Below are 14,758 nucleotides of genomic sequence, written 5' to 3'. Positions count from 1 at the left end.
AACACTTCAAGAGGCTGGGAGAAATGTATCTCTGTGTTGGGGCGGTAGACAGTGAGAGGGGAGAAGAGGAAAGAGGAAAGAGGCAGAGGTGGACTGGGGGGAGGAGGGACAGAGAGAAAATGAAAATGAAAAGAATCAGACAGTAGAATTGTCAGAGAAAGAGATCAGAGGTAAAGTAACATGTTAATCGAATGTGTGTGCTTTATTGGCAGGACACAGGCTAGTTAATGGAATTAGATTTTCCATTATTTGTGTCCAATCTACAATGTTTCACAAACACACACTAACTTTAAATGGTTTTAAAATACCATTAAACCAAGTAGAAGAGGTTGGCTGGTTGGTGGGAAACTATTTCTCCAGATAATTTGCATTAGTCTCTGGTGTTTAAGACGTGGAAAACACCGTCCAGAAATACTATTCTCACTAATTCAAACTAAGAAGCAAGACGTGTCAAATATGTAACGTAAACTAAACACTTAATAAAGTAAAGTAACCCCACTGTGTTTTGTGTTTTTCTTTCCAGCAGTAAGAACCCTTCATCCAAGGATGGAGCAGCCACTCCTGGAACACCGAAGGTGAGATCAGCCATCAGTGTTTGTGTTCATTCCAGTCTCTCTTGATCTCCACCTATATTAAAAATCCAAGCACAAGTTCAATTTCAATATGTTAAAGGATAAAATGACAACCTCTGCCAATCAGATGTGCCACACTTCAAAACTGTTTTTATCAGCATGATTAAATGAAAAGAAGATTTTAAATAATCAAACACTTAATTGACGAGTGCATGTGTCCATCTGATCCTGATACTCTGTTCCTCTCTATTGCACTATGGGTAATTCAGCTGAACTACAGGACTCTGTCTTACAGCTTACACACACACAAACACACACGCACACACACACAAACACACACGCACACTGGAGGACCAGTCTCCTGTGATCCAACAGGGAGCTGGATCTGGAGGCACTGTACTGTGATTGTTCCAATTAGAGACACAGAGAGAGAGATGCAGAGAGACAGAGGAGGGAGGAGAAAGAAAAAAAAGACAGAGAACGTCAGGCAGAAGATAGAAAGGAAGACGGATTCATGATTCCATCAAGTAGCATTCCCCTTCAGTGTCTGCCTCCACTAACTCATCTGAACACATCACTAGCTGTCAGACCCTTTTTAAAAAGAAAATAAGACCTCTCCACATCTCTAACATCTTCTCTACATAGCAAATGTAATGGAAAAGTCACACTCTCACTGCGAAGGACTGAATGAGCTGCTGAGTGTGCGGACACTTAATAAAAGAATACAGAACATCAGAGGATAGAATAAGATAGAGTGACAGAGACATATGATAATCACTTCATGTCATACAAAACTACCTTGTGACTTTTTGCTTAATTTCTTTTTCTGTTTTCCTTTGTCTTTCTTTTTCTTTTCTGACAAACATTAACACCATTCCAAAGAATAGTGTGTGTTGCTTACTGCACAGAAACCCTGTAAAACCTTCTGATGAATATTTGTGGACATTATTATACTAGGCTATATAAATAACATTTATTGTGAACGCACAGTAAAATTCAAGCTATAACATAAATTGTTAAAATATGGTTACAGTATCTTCCACTGCTACAACAGGTGAAGTTCCTTAAATATAGATATAATTACTTCATCTTTATAATAGATTTAAACATATGAGGTCTCTGGATTATTTACATTTATACTGGATTCATCCTGTAATGCACAACTGGATTACTTCACAAAGATAAGAAGCATGTGCTGGTAAATGAATTGGCAACGTTTCAATGGACAAACTCCATCCAAAATAACTGAAATCTTGGGACACACAACATAGCAGGCAAATGTTCCATGCTAGCGATCAATACAAGCCTAAAAAGAAATAAAATCCACAACCTTGGCAAGCGTCTGCGATTGAGTGTTGGAACATGATTTAAAGAGCTGGTGCTTCCGTTGCCGCATGAAATGCTGAGTTCTGCTCAACTTCTGCTGTAGCCAGGAGATCATGGCTGCCTCGCGTATCCTGCGTCCATCTGGTGCACAGGTTGTGCATGTCCTCAGAAATGAACACCACACGGATGCAACATGCACATAAAGGTTGGAGCAGTAGCACATCCTTGACAGGGTCAGTGTGCACGTCACCTGTGGCCCGTGATCAGGGAGCCATCATCAGCGATAGAAGTGAAACCACCGTTTGAAATAAGTGTCTGATTCAGGGGTCTCCCATATCACCATTGATTCTTCTATCGTGATCTTAACATTAGTCAGATGATGTTAGAGATGATTATAGAGCAGAGCGCTCCTCCGTCTGAGTTCTGTGGTGTGCCCTCTACTGGCATCCTCCAGTAACATGCGTTGAACCGACACAAGCATGCGAACAGTAATGTTGGATGCAGCGGAATCACAATCCAGTTTTGTTGTATGATGTCACTCCATTCAAAGTGAATGAGCAGCATTTTGTTTGACAAGTCCAACTCGTATGTGTGAGTCCAGCGTATATCTCAGGTGCTTCAGCATTTTCAAGTTTGTTTTTACTTTCCTACTCAAAAGTCAGATGGCCCGAAGCTGAAGAAATACATATAACGTGCACATGAATGCAACATGAGATTTGTAGAATCAGGCAGGGGCTCCATTTTCATTCCCACACACCTATGGGTGCTGACCCAGCTTAGAGCATGTGCTCGCAGCGCTGTGGGTGGCCTTGTACTTGAGAGGCAGACGGAGCCGGGGTTGAGGGGTGAACACTCGGCCTTCCTTCCCGACCGTGACTGTGCATCTCGCTGCTGTCGTTTAGTATTCAGCGGCGGGGCGCGGAGAATGAAGAGGGTCAGTCTGAAGCACAGGGGCCTGTTGTTGCCGTCTCCTCCCCCAGTGCGCACCGCCCAACCCTGTAAGGCCGAAGATTAACCCCAAGCACCTACTTACGGGGTGTTAGGCCCACTTGCGAGGTGAAGGTGATTTGGGTTAGAGGAGAAACATGAGACATTTGTGGCGCCACACACTCATTGACATACACACACACGTCAGAGAGAGATGCACTGTCACGTGCACGTAAAACGATTTGAGAGTTTGCCTGTTTCTCTTTTCCTCACTTTATGTTTTCACTATTGACAAACAATATACAGGTTTAATGTTTCCAATGCAGGTTCACGAAACAAACTTAGTTTTACAGTGATGATGATCAAATTAGAGATAAGACTCACAAAAAAAAAAACTTGAAATGCAACTTTTCCATGGCCTACCTTTTGGCATGATGCTTTAATTGGTTGGTTTAAAAGACCAAAATTTCAATGGACGACCTTCATTGATAACGTAGAATACCGTTAAATGTCAAATTCTAATGGTAAAACTTAAGCATATTCCCAGATGCCCTCAGGTAAATGATTCCTGACCTTTTTAAACCTGTGTAAAAGAGGAAGGGAAAGACCTCACACACTCACACACTCACACACACACACACACAGGCATAAAAGCACCATGCATAATGTCCAATTTACTGTGGCAGCACTGGAGGTTGGTCATTTCTCACATATTATTATTAGATTACTGCTGTCGAGCACTTAAGCCTCTGCTCTGCCCCTTTCCACTTGATTAATAGGAGACGACTGTAAATACAAATATTTCATAGCTGCCTTATAAAAAAAAAAAAAACAGCAGCAGCCCGGGCACACATGGAAATATAAGGGCACACACGCACACACACTCACACACACTCTGTCAGGGCTAAGCCTTGTAAAAAAAAAAGATACTGCGTCTCATTTCTTCACCGGTTCCCTTTTTTTCTCCTGCTCGCTTCTCGTTCACTTGAGGAGATCCCTGGATTGTCGTTGTCACAGAGTGGGTTAGAAGCTGATGTGGTTTTATATTGTGCTGGAGAGACAGAGACACAGAGAGCGTGCCGGCCGGGAGACAGATTTATGGACAGGCAGTGTCCCGTAATGTCACAGAGTTGCGCTCTTGCTTTTTCAGATGTTTACCCTACTCTCCTCTTCCCTCCTCATCTCCTGCTTCCACTCATTTTTTTTTCAATCTCTCGTTCTTCCCCTAACTCCTCTTAATGTCCCATAAACATTAGGTCTAATCAGTGGAAGGGATTTTATAGACAAAGTCAGGCAGGTTACAGTCATCATCAATGACGTGTCGCTCTCAGCATCTGTGGCAATATAACTCTCTCGAAGTCCAAGGGTAAAGATTCCTCGTTCTTCTTTTTATTTTCTTGGTAAGGTTTTTGTTGTAATGGATAAATAAACCCTAAATTTTTTAACGATTTAATATGTTTCCTTTCTGACATTGTTCATTTTATACAAACAACAATGTATTAAAATCTTTCCTTCGATTTAGTTGCAATTCTTTTCAACATTTTACAATCTAATCATAAATTTAGCTTCAAGTTGTGTATTTACACAGCAAATGACTTTTCAACAGCTTTTCAGGCTATGTCACATTCAGACTAACCAAGCCAAGGTTCTCCTCACTGCATTTAGCCTTGATTACTCAGAGCACTAAGTTTGTATGGACTTTTGAATTATCGTAAAAAAGCCAAGGGACCTTGTGGCCATGTTCAAATGATCGTAGTGTGAGGCTAATCTGAGGTTTGGCCCGCAGAAAATCTGAATCTAAAATGTTTATTCTCAACCACGTCCACTTTTCATTGATAGTTTTCATGAAGCAAATGTCCTGTGAGAACAGGTGTAGGTGCAATCATTGCTCCAGAGGTAATATAACAAGATCATATAGAAGTATTGAAGACAGTATTATTCATCTGTCTCTCTCTCTCTCTCTCCCTATAGTCGATGCTGTTGTCGGTGCACATCAAGCGTGAGGGAGAGTCTCCTGTGGTCTCGCCTCTGTCCTCTGAAGACGCCCACCACTCCGACAGATACCAGGTCATGCTCACTGACACACACACACACACACACACACACAAACACACAAACACAGAAGAGTCTGATCAGACTAGAACCACAACTTATACAATGCTGTATTTATCAAAATTTTCCAAATTTTTGCTTAGTTTGTCAGTTTGTGGAAAATGGAAAGTGGAAAGCTTACTGTGTACATGTATATACCACTAATATATAAGGAATAATATCCTCAGTGTCAAGTTAAGTTAAGTTGAATATAATGCAGGTATATTGTACATCAAAATCCTGATTACCTGATTATTATTATTATTATTATTATTATTATTTTGGCCTCCTAAAAGTCTTATATTCTACTTTCATTCAATTTGATGTTAAAGCAAATTGAAAATGTTTGTGAAAGTGATTTTAGCAGCTCTGTGTTTTATAACCGTATTAAGAGCAAATCATGAGACTTCCATCAAACTGTGAAATTGTCTAATAATGACAGATGTTTACGAGCGCGGCAAAGGATGATGGTGGATTTTGGTTTTTACGCCCTTTCAGCAGTTCAGCTGACCAGCAGTCCAATCTCCTTAAATCTCAGCCGTCTTTAAATTCCCTCTACGACTGCTTTTATCTCTTATATTCATCAAAGTTTGTTCGGGTAATTCTTCTGGCCGTGATGTATCTCCGGGTTAAGTGGGTTCCCCCCCTCGCACCATAAAATAAGAACTATTAAGTCCATGCGGACGTTACATCCATACGTTCGGGATGACACAGCTCATAAAGACCTTATAGCAGTAAAGTAGATTTTCTCATTAAGTGAAACTGCTGAAATCACCTTATATTATACAAATGATTAAGTCAATGGTGACTCTTTCTACCACCCTGAAGATGAAGCATAATGGTAGACTTTGCCACCTCCTCTCTACCTGTCAGCCCGTCTCAGTTGTCCTCACCTCTCCACCTCTTCCCTTCCTCAAAAAACCTGATCTGTCTGCAGCGTTTCAGTGAGTGCATCATAATGATACGGTAGTTGTGGCGCAGCGAGCGAGCCGGTGACTAAAGTGATAGGTAGGGAAGGTGTGAGGAGATGAATGGAGGGCTGGGGCAGGAGGAGGAGGCCTCGCTGATGGACGACAGGCCGAGGGTGAGAGGACTGAAGCGCTGCCTCCTCACCGCTGCTGTGAAAAAGAGAGGGCATCCATAACCGCGCCTGGAGGAAGTTTGAGTCAGCACATACACAGGAGCTAAAGACACACAGGGCTCTGGGTTTGACTCGCTGCAGACCTGAAGCGTACATTCTGCACTTTAGAATTAAAAAAATCTGACCTCAACTCATTTATTTCATAATCCTACATTTTAATGGTGCAGCCATTAGTTTTAATGATGCAAGGAATTTACCTCAGGCATCCTGAATCACCCCAGACCCAAAATGTTACAGTTTCACTTAGAAATATGTATAATTTAACTGTACATCACAGGCAGCATTGGTGGACCCTCTACATTTATTTAACCGCTGTGTTTGATAGCATCTCTACAGATTTTACATTACACATAAAACCCACTGTTGTAAAATTAGACCTTTAGCTCCAAGTCTTTTGGGCTTATGACCCCTTATAATAAGCAGTATGTAGTTGGGACCTCTCGTCACATTCGAGAGCCAAAAACGTCCCAACAGTCCAGAATATGAAAACACATTTTTGAAGCATAACTTTGCTTCTTTTCTCCATTAATGTCTCACATCTTGCCATAAGTATCTTGATGCACTTTGAAGGGGAGCCAAACCTTATGTTGAGAAGAAAAGTCTTTTGCAGTAAGAATGTACTTTTCATACTTTTATTTTTCTCTTAATACCTTTTTCTGATAGTATTTTTTTCCTACATGGGGTTTAATGCAGCTTCTACAAAAACTTACCTGAGGTTTTCTCCACCACTTGCATAATTAAGACACATAGCAGCTACAAACCAAAAATGATTAATCGAGAAAAGTCTAAATAGTAAGTACCACCAAAAACATTTTTCTTAAAGAGTAAAACCACAGAATTCTCATTATCTTCTTTTATTAGTCTGTATGAACCGCAGTATTTAGATTAATATTAGAATAGTTGTGTATTATTATTGTTTTTAAAACATTATAACAGACAGAGATTAGAACAACATAAATATACAAAAGTGAGTTCAAAATAAATATGTTTAAAAAAATAAATAGTTTGTAGTTTAACATAGTCTGTTATAGAGGATAATGTTCTCAACACGGAGAATATCCAGCTAAAGCGACAGTGCATTAATTAAATGTGTAGGTAATTAAACATTGGTTATAAAAATACATAGATTATGTTAAAAATACAGAGACATCAATATAAAGGAGGGAGAAGAAAAGAAAAAGGAGGAAACAGTTTCTTCTCCCTCTCTGAAAAGTTCCTGCCTCCCCCTAGCGGCCGACAGCCGAGACAACACGTGGCGTCTCCCCCACTTCCGTCTCCAGCGCGTCACGTGACCACAACAAGCCAACATGGCGCCGGTGGACAGAAGTTCCTGCCGACCCGGGCGCCACTTTCAATCCTTTCCCATCCGCGTGAAATAACAGACGCGAGGTCGAGTCCGCGGTGATGTTCAGTGTCGGTGCAGGCGCGGCGGTGCTTTGCTGCGCCGAGTTCAGCGGCTGAGGGAAGCAGCTGTGGCAGGAAGCTGAGTGACATGGAGGAGGTGGAGAACAACAGAGATGTAGGTTCCATCGGGTTCTCAGTGACTCGCTGCCTCCACACAGAGCCGCAGCATCCAAAACAATCCCCCTGTGAAAACTGCTCTTCATCCCTGTTGGCGTGTTGTGATGTCGGTTTAATGTCTAACGGATCTCTCCTCCATCTTTGTTTTCTCCCTCTCTGCTCACAGACGTTTTTACGAGTTCGTGCAAACAGGCAAACAAGACTGAATGGTACGTACACACACAACCTGTCTACTGGGTGAAGTTCCATCACGATTATTAACTGGATGACGTTGCGTGGCCGATTTTATTGAAGTACATGACATCTGCTGTTTCACCATCTGCAAATATGAATATATTGATAATCCTAACTTTGTTTACGTAGCACCTTTCACAAGCAGTAACTAAGTGCTTTGCAGTAAACGTATATGATTATACAACTGTGGACTTGCAGTAGTTTAGATTAAAGTTATACTTATTATGAATCATCACCGCCAGCACACATAACTGGGAAACATTATGACCTCACAGGCGACAAGGCCTAAGAGACACTTATAGCATATGATGCTAGTTAATTACCTGAAAAGTGTGTGTTTGATATTTATCATCATCAGGGGTTGTTTATCAATCTCTGATGATGTGAACTCCTGTTGTTCCAGTAGATTTTTTTTATGTTGATCAGTCTCAATAAGAACAATAATACTGAAAAGTCACCCAGATATTTATGGTTATAACACGTATTTTAAACAGGCTGTCAGTGTGTGGGCCTATTATTGATTATACCTGATGCAGGATCTGATGAACTTCCTGTTGTCCCTCTTTTTTCTTATCCCACCCTCTCCTGTGTTACCATTACAATGTAGTTAGTTCCATGTTTGAAGTAAATCTGTCATCACCACAGTTTGAGGGTGTTTTCATTTATATGATGATTTGTTGTATGAAAGACAAACAAAATGTAAACCTGTTATGAGTGTAAACTAATCCAGTAAAGAAAATATTACCCAATTAAAATAAATTTGAATACAGTATGCATCAGTATAAGTGGCATTAAACTTTTTAATATTGTCTCACTTTGTATGACCTGAGCATGAACGTTTGTCATTTCTAGCTGCCATGTTCATTTTGATAAAAAAAGAGACACAACATTGGAAAGGGGCTAAAAGACAAAATATTTTATATATCCACAAGTTAAAACAGACTTTGAGCCTCATACGCTGAACAGTGGTGAGTGAAGATACATCCGAGTGCTTTTTGGAAATAAATATTTCTAGTTCTAAGACTCACACATCATTTTAACAGATGAGAGGCACAAGTGTAGCTCTGAGATATTTATGAGAAGAGTCTAATGGGAGGGACTTTGGGTTTTTAGTGAGCATCATTAGGGGCTGAAACTGCTGCCTGTGCTCTTCTGAGTCCACAAACACACACCAAGCTCAACCGCCCGGGCCAGTACACACATCCCAGCCACAGCGTCACTAAGTCCAGGGCAGACACCCAGGGATCCATGAAGAGCTCCACTAAGTCCACTTACAGAGTTCATTAAGGTCTTTTCATACATGTTTGGACATTAAAAAAGTTATGTTCTATAGTTCTTACTGGCTCTTTAAGTAAATTGACTAAGTTAAATTCTGTTGTTTTTACCCAGTCTCAGTTTACACAAAGGTGTGCCCCAATACCGAAGTGTCCTTGGGCAAGATACTGAACCTCAAATTTAGAAAGTGCTGCACATCAATGCGCTGTGTTTGTGTGAATGTAAAACTACTGTAAAGTGCTTTGAGTGGTCATCAAGACTTATAAAGTGCTGTGTAAATACAAACCATTTCCCATATTGTGGCAAATTTCAAACAAATCACATTTAAAGGTTCAGTGTGCAAGATTTAGGTGAAAGGGATCTATTGGCAGAAATTGAATATAAAATAAACTAAGTGATGTTTTCATTAGTGTGTTTTATCTAAATTGTCCGAATCGTTGTTTTCTTTACCCTAGAATGAGCTGTTTATATTTAAATACTTTGTTTTTACATCTGGAGCGGGTCCTCTCCACGGAGGCTGCTTTTTTATCAGACAAACTAAACACCTTTTTGAGTTTTTATAACAACTGAAGTTACCACAGGTTCTCTTTCATGTTTGGAAGGGGAGGGGTATTCAGCTGCAACATGCAACTTCACCTCTAGATGTCACTAAATTCTACACACTGAACCTTTAAACTGTAGAGGGAGAGAGAGTGAATGAGGAAGTTAATGTGGCGTCAATATCTTTCCCTCAAGTTCTGGGACTATCATACAATTCAATTAATTTGATCACTATAACTTGGTGGCAGAGGCGGCCCAGCAGTATTTTGTAATGTTTCTTTTTAGTTATATTGGGTCTTTTCTCTTCTCCAGAGCTTCAACATTCATTTAACATAGGCGGCTTCATAAATGGTGTTTCACACGAGATAATGTGGCCAATTGGATTGTGATGTGCATGCTGTGCATGTCACTCTGTCATGTCTTACTGCGACACTTGAATAGGACATCCATAAAATCTGGGCTTTCCCTACTTTTGACAAGTCAAAAGGTTTGGTTTTGATGCAACAAACACGTTACTTGCTTTTAGTCCGAGCCCATGACGAGACGAAGTCTTTACACTTAGCCCTCCATTACCTTCCCTCATGTGGAACCAGGAATCATTCTGTGTGGGGTATAGCAGCTGAGGGGGGCAGAGATCTCTGCCGGACCTAATTAGCAGCCCTCTCCCCTCTGTATTTAACAACGCTCCCCTCGATTAGCGTCAGGGGAGAGCGTCAGACTCTCTCCCTCCAGCTTCTTTGCCTGCAGTTATCCTCCTCGTCTCCCTCCATCCCTCCGCCACAGTCCCTCTTGGCCTCTTCTGCTTTCCCAGCCAGCTAAAAATTAATGTCCCCTCGCACCATTTGCAGTTAAGAAAAAACGACAGAGACTCGGGGCGCAATGACGGCTGTTCTGCTCTGTTAAATTTCTAATTAAATGTGTGGGTATGGGTGGGTGGGAGCTGTGACATGACAGAGGGAGGGGGAAAGATGAAAAATCTGTCAGAGTGTGAGAACAGGAGTGAGATTGTCATTTCTTTCTTCAGTCGGCTCTCATGTGCTTGTAGGCTTGTTAAGAATAGACGCCCATATTAGAGTTGTATTATATTCAATCAATGAACTCTTTAATCTGACGTAAATATCCCTCAGGCCTTTTTCAGATCATATCCTGTGCCTTGAAACCAATATCATTATGATTTGAGGAACACTTGAATTATTCGAAACATTTAAAACTGACTCATCTCTCTGTCTCTTCCCATCTCCAGCTCGTATAGGGAAGATGAAGAGGAGGAAGCCTGAGGAGGGGGGCCAGGTATGTCCGCTGTGCAGCGCCCCATTGGCTGGGAGTGAGGAAGAGATGAGTAGACATGTGGAACAATGCCTGATCCAGGTAGTAAAATCCGGGCCTTTGAACCCTCGCCTACCGCCAGTCGGACAACCCTTCTTTTCCTGTAGATGCTGACCAGTCACCTCTTTACTTCCTGTAGACGATCACCTCTCTGCTGTTGTGGAGATGCCAACCAATAGTGACAGTAGTTCATCTAGATACTGACCACCTCTGAACTCTCTCTAAGCGGCAGTACTGCACCCACGTCATATGGGAATAACTGAAAGACTGGAACATGCAACAGTGACATTAATGTTTTTACATGTTCAGACTCTGAATTGAATCAGTCCATTGTACTGGACCTTGGTTCCACTTCAAAATTAAGATAGCACATTTTAAATGTAGGTTTTTTACTGATCACATATTTACTAAGTGATTAGTTGAATTCAAATTGGGAACAAACTAAATATTCTAGTTCCCTACATGAAATTGAGTCTTAATAAGAGAAAGGATCAATCAGTGACACTTTTTTAAACAGCCCTTTGTCTTCTTTACTTTCACATTGTTTGCATGAACTGTAATCACATTCACTAAATTTGTATCGCTTCAAAGTTGGCATTAACAGTCAAGTAAGAAGCGTGTACCTGTGGTTTATCCCATATGACATGGCTGCATCATATTCATCGGCATGTTGCTCCTGCGTGAGCGTAACAGTCCCCTCTCTCATGTATGTAGTGTACGACCAGTCAGACTTTGCTTGCAGTAGATGTAGACCAAAAAAACTTTTTTTTAAAGTCAAGGGTAGACAATTGACACAAAATCCTCACAACTAATCTCTACTCCACCTGTACCTCACCGACTGCTGTCCATTACTCCAGCTGTAGAGACTTTCATATCTCTTTCAATGGCACAATATTGTTGTTAATGTACTGTACCCTGCCCCAGGAGCTGTGTTCATAGCACAGGATTTGCACACTGATCAGTGCTGTGCCACACACTGCCAGCCTGTATCTTCTGACTGGCTGAAGTTTATTATAAGGGTTACTGAACACAGCTCCACGGGGTTTGGTACAATACAGGTAGTGTGAAAAGCAGTGCCTTTTCTTCTTGTTTGCTTCAAGTGTTTGCTATAATTAATGTGTCCTTGTGTGTGTTTGTGTGTCAGCGTGAGGGTGCGTTGTGCGACGATGACTCTGCAGACATGGATGGAGAAAATGGGCGGGGCTTTGAGGAGTATGAGTGGGCGGGGCAGAAGAGGATCAGAGCTACGGCCTTGCTGGAAGGAGGCTTCAGAGGTACGTAAACACACACACACACACACACACACACACACACACACACACTATGCTGGCTGTGTACCAGAGGTAGGATGCCTTTTCCGTTATTCCCAGCAGCAGTGTTGTCAGTGCTGGGGTGTGTGATGGTGCAGGTGTCCAGTCGTCTGCTTGTTAGATACCTGATTGACGTGTCACGGTCCATCGGTCAAGTCCAGTCACAGTAGTTTGTAGTGTGCAGACAGTCGGCCCTCCTTCCTCTTCCTCTGTCTTCCTGTCTCCATCTTAGTTTCTTTGCTCATCTATCATTCCCTCTGTTCCTGTCCAGCGCGAGCACTGTTAGTTCTGTAAGACCAGTGTTGACCAGGGAGCCGTAATGGTGCCTGCGGTCTGCTGGCAGTGCGGGTTGGCCCGGGGTCAGCTCAGCTCAGCTCGGCTCGGCCCATGCAACCCTCTTAGCAAGGGGAAGGAAAACACATTTAGCTGGGCAATTGACCCACTGGCCACCACTCTGTGTGTGTGTGTGAGTCCAGGAATGCAATTATAGAAGTGGATGGGAGAGCTGGTCACTAGGGAGAACAGTTGTTGCTCTGTGACACAACCCCCCCCCCCACGGTGCTTCCCTCTTGGCTCCATGTCTCACTGCCTTTTATTGCCGTCTCTTCTCAAACTTGTAATTTCAATATATGAGACTAATATCAGTCTCAAATTCTTTTCATGGGAAGAACTGATATTTCTGCTGCTGCTGGAAATGGTTTCTAAATGAAAATTACAACCATTGGATATAATATATTTGTTAAGGGACCAAATATGCAATTGTGTCTTAATTCATTCAAATTTATTTAGATTCGATGCTAAAACATAAAATTGACATAAGAGCTGCAACAATTAGTCGATTGATATATCTGCCTGAAATTTGCAGGTTATCGCTTCTTTAATACGAAGATCTGCTGTTTTTTCTGGTCATATAGAATAGTAATTTGAGTATATTTAGATTTTGGCCAAACGTAAAAATAAATCTGAAGTCACTTTAAGCTCTGGGAAACAGAGCGCTTACAAAACACAGTTTACGACACTGAATATTGAACGCGAACACATCCTGCATAGACACTGATGGAGCACTGAGGCTGCTAATGTGCTGCTCACGCTGCGTCCCATGTGTAGACAGGGTGTTAGAAGATTAACTGCTGTCAAACTTGTTGATTAATTTTTAATAGACTCTCAAATTGCTTAATTGATCATAACTTAATTAGTTCAGTAACATATGCAAGTATGCGTTTGGATTTTAATCGTATGAAAAGAATGAAAGAAGTATAAATCTGAGCTTTCAGTATTTCAATACTGCAAAAGTCAAACGTATGCACCCTCCCATTCCATTTATTTAAAGTATAAACTGCAGTGTGTTTGGACAATTGTTTCCCACTGCTGCCACAGTTGTGTTGTTTGTCAACTGCAGAGAAAACAAGATAGAGGAAAGTCATCAAGTAGTGCACAGATGGAGGTAAAGAGTTGTTGTCATCTCTAAGAGGATCTTTCACACTCTTTTTGCTGTGCCTTTGCTTTTATCTGTCCTTCTTCCCTCTCTCCTCCTCCTCCTCTCCCATGTTCGATCCGTTGTTAAACACACATGCTGAGCCACACCTGCCTCCCTCTCTCCCCCTCTCCCCCTCTTTGCAAGCCAGAGAGAGAGGAGACAAGACAGATCAATGTTGAAATCTCAACTAAACCGCTCCAAAGAGGAGCTTGTGGGGCGGGAGGCGGCCTCTCCACCCGTCCATCCATCTCCCTGACGCTCCTTCCATCCGTCCATCTCTTTCACGTCCTTAAACGAGCAGACACAGGACCATTCTGCCGTGCTCTAATAGGGCACCTTGTGATGTGACACAGATAACTGAGGAGGCCTGGGGAGAGTGACTTGAAACATACACTTACACACACACACACACACACACACACACACACACACACACACACACACACACACACACACACTCGGCAGAAGGCTCAGAAGGTGGATTTTGTCTTGAAAGCTCCTCAATGGTTCTAACACACGCCGCTGAATCCTGCAGGCTCTCGGCAGGCGAGACGGATATAGAGATGTTGCAGGGGGGTCTCCTCAGCTGGCGATGAAGAGAGGGCCTCTCCCTCTGTGAAGTGCCACCATCCTTCCCTCTCTTTGAGACTGCGAGGAAGAAAGGCTGAGGGCCTCCTTCCCTCTGCCTTTAAAGGAAGAGGGGGAGGGTGGGAGGAAGGGGAGGGAGGAAAAATCGAACAAGATCAGTTTTATGATTCAACTCTGTGTGAGGGAAGACTTCTGTGTCTCGCACCAGCTTAGCCAGGTTGAAAGGAGCCACATAGCACAGACAGAGCTTTCTTCATCTGTCCAGTGGACTGTCTGAGTCTCTGATGAGCGGGAAAGTAACTAGATTTTACTTTGTGACTTTGCAAGATACATTCAAATGATTTAATATAAAATAAAAATGACATTCTCAAATGCTAAATGTTGGCTTAATAACGAGCAGCATCACAAAAACTGCCCTAAAAAAAAAGTC

The 14,758-nt window shown here is 42.0% G+C and overlaps 1 protein-coding gene across 12 annotated transcripts in view; it reads left to right on the top strand.

Moving 5' to 3' along the window:
- rnf220a (ring finger protein 220a) overlaps positions 1-14,758 on the top strand; it is a 163,248-nt gene that overhangs the window by 126,522 nt on the left and 21,968 nt on the right. For 3 of the 12 annotated variants that reach the window (XM_069510846.1, XM_020108901.2, XM_069510848.1), the window contains 5 exons: positions 527-575; positions 4,797-4,892; positions 7,745-7,787; positions 10,871-10,995; positions 12,098-12,227. In XM_069510846.1, the coding sequence (XP_069366947.1) occupies positions 527-575; positions 4,797-4,892; positions 7,745-7,787; positions 10,871-10,995; positions 12,098-12,227 (443 nt within the window). Of the gene's footprint in view, positions 1-523; positions 576-4,796; positions 4,893-7,323; positions 7,577-7,744; positions 7,788-10,870; positions 10,996-12,097; positions 12,228-14,758 lie in introns of those variants that run through there. The other 9 variants (XM_069510851.1, XM_069510849.1, XM_020108909.2 and 6 more) reach the window with 4 other exon arrangements.

The sequence above is a fragment of the Paralichthys olivaceus genome, chromosome 16 (genome assembly GCF_024713975.1).
Source record: "Paralichthys olivaceus isolate ysfri-2021 chromosome 16, ASM2471397v2, whole genome shotgun sequence".
In the NCBI taxonomy this organism is placed as follows: domain Eukaryota; kingdom Metazoa; phylum Chordata; class Actinopteri; order Pleuronectiformes; family Paralichthyidae; genus Paralichthys; species Paralichthys olivaceus.
The sequence above is the reverse complement of the archived record's forward strand: the minus strand, read 5'-3'. Positions and strand labels throughout refer to the sequence as shown.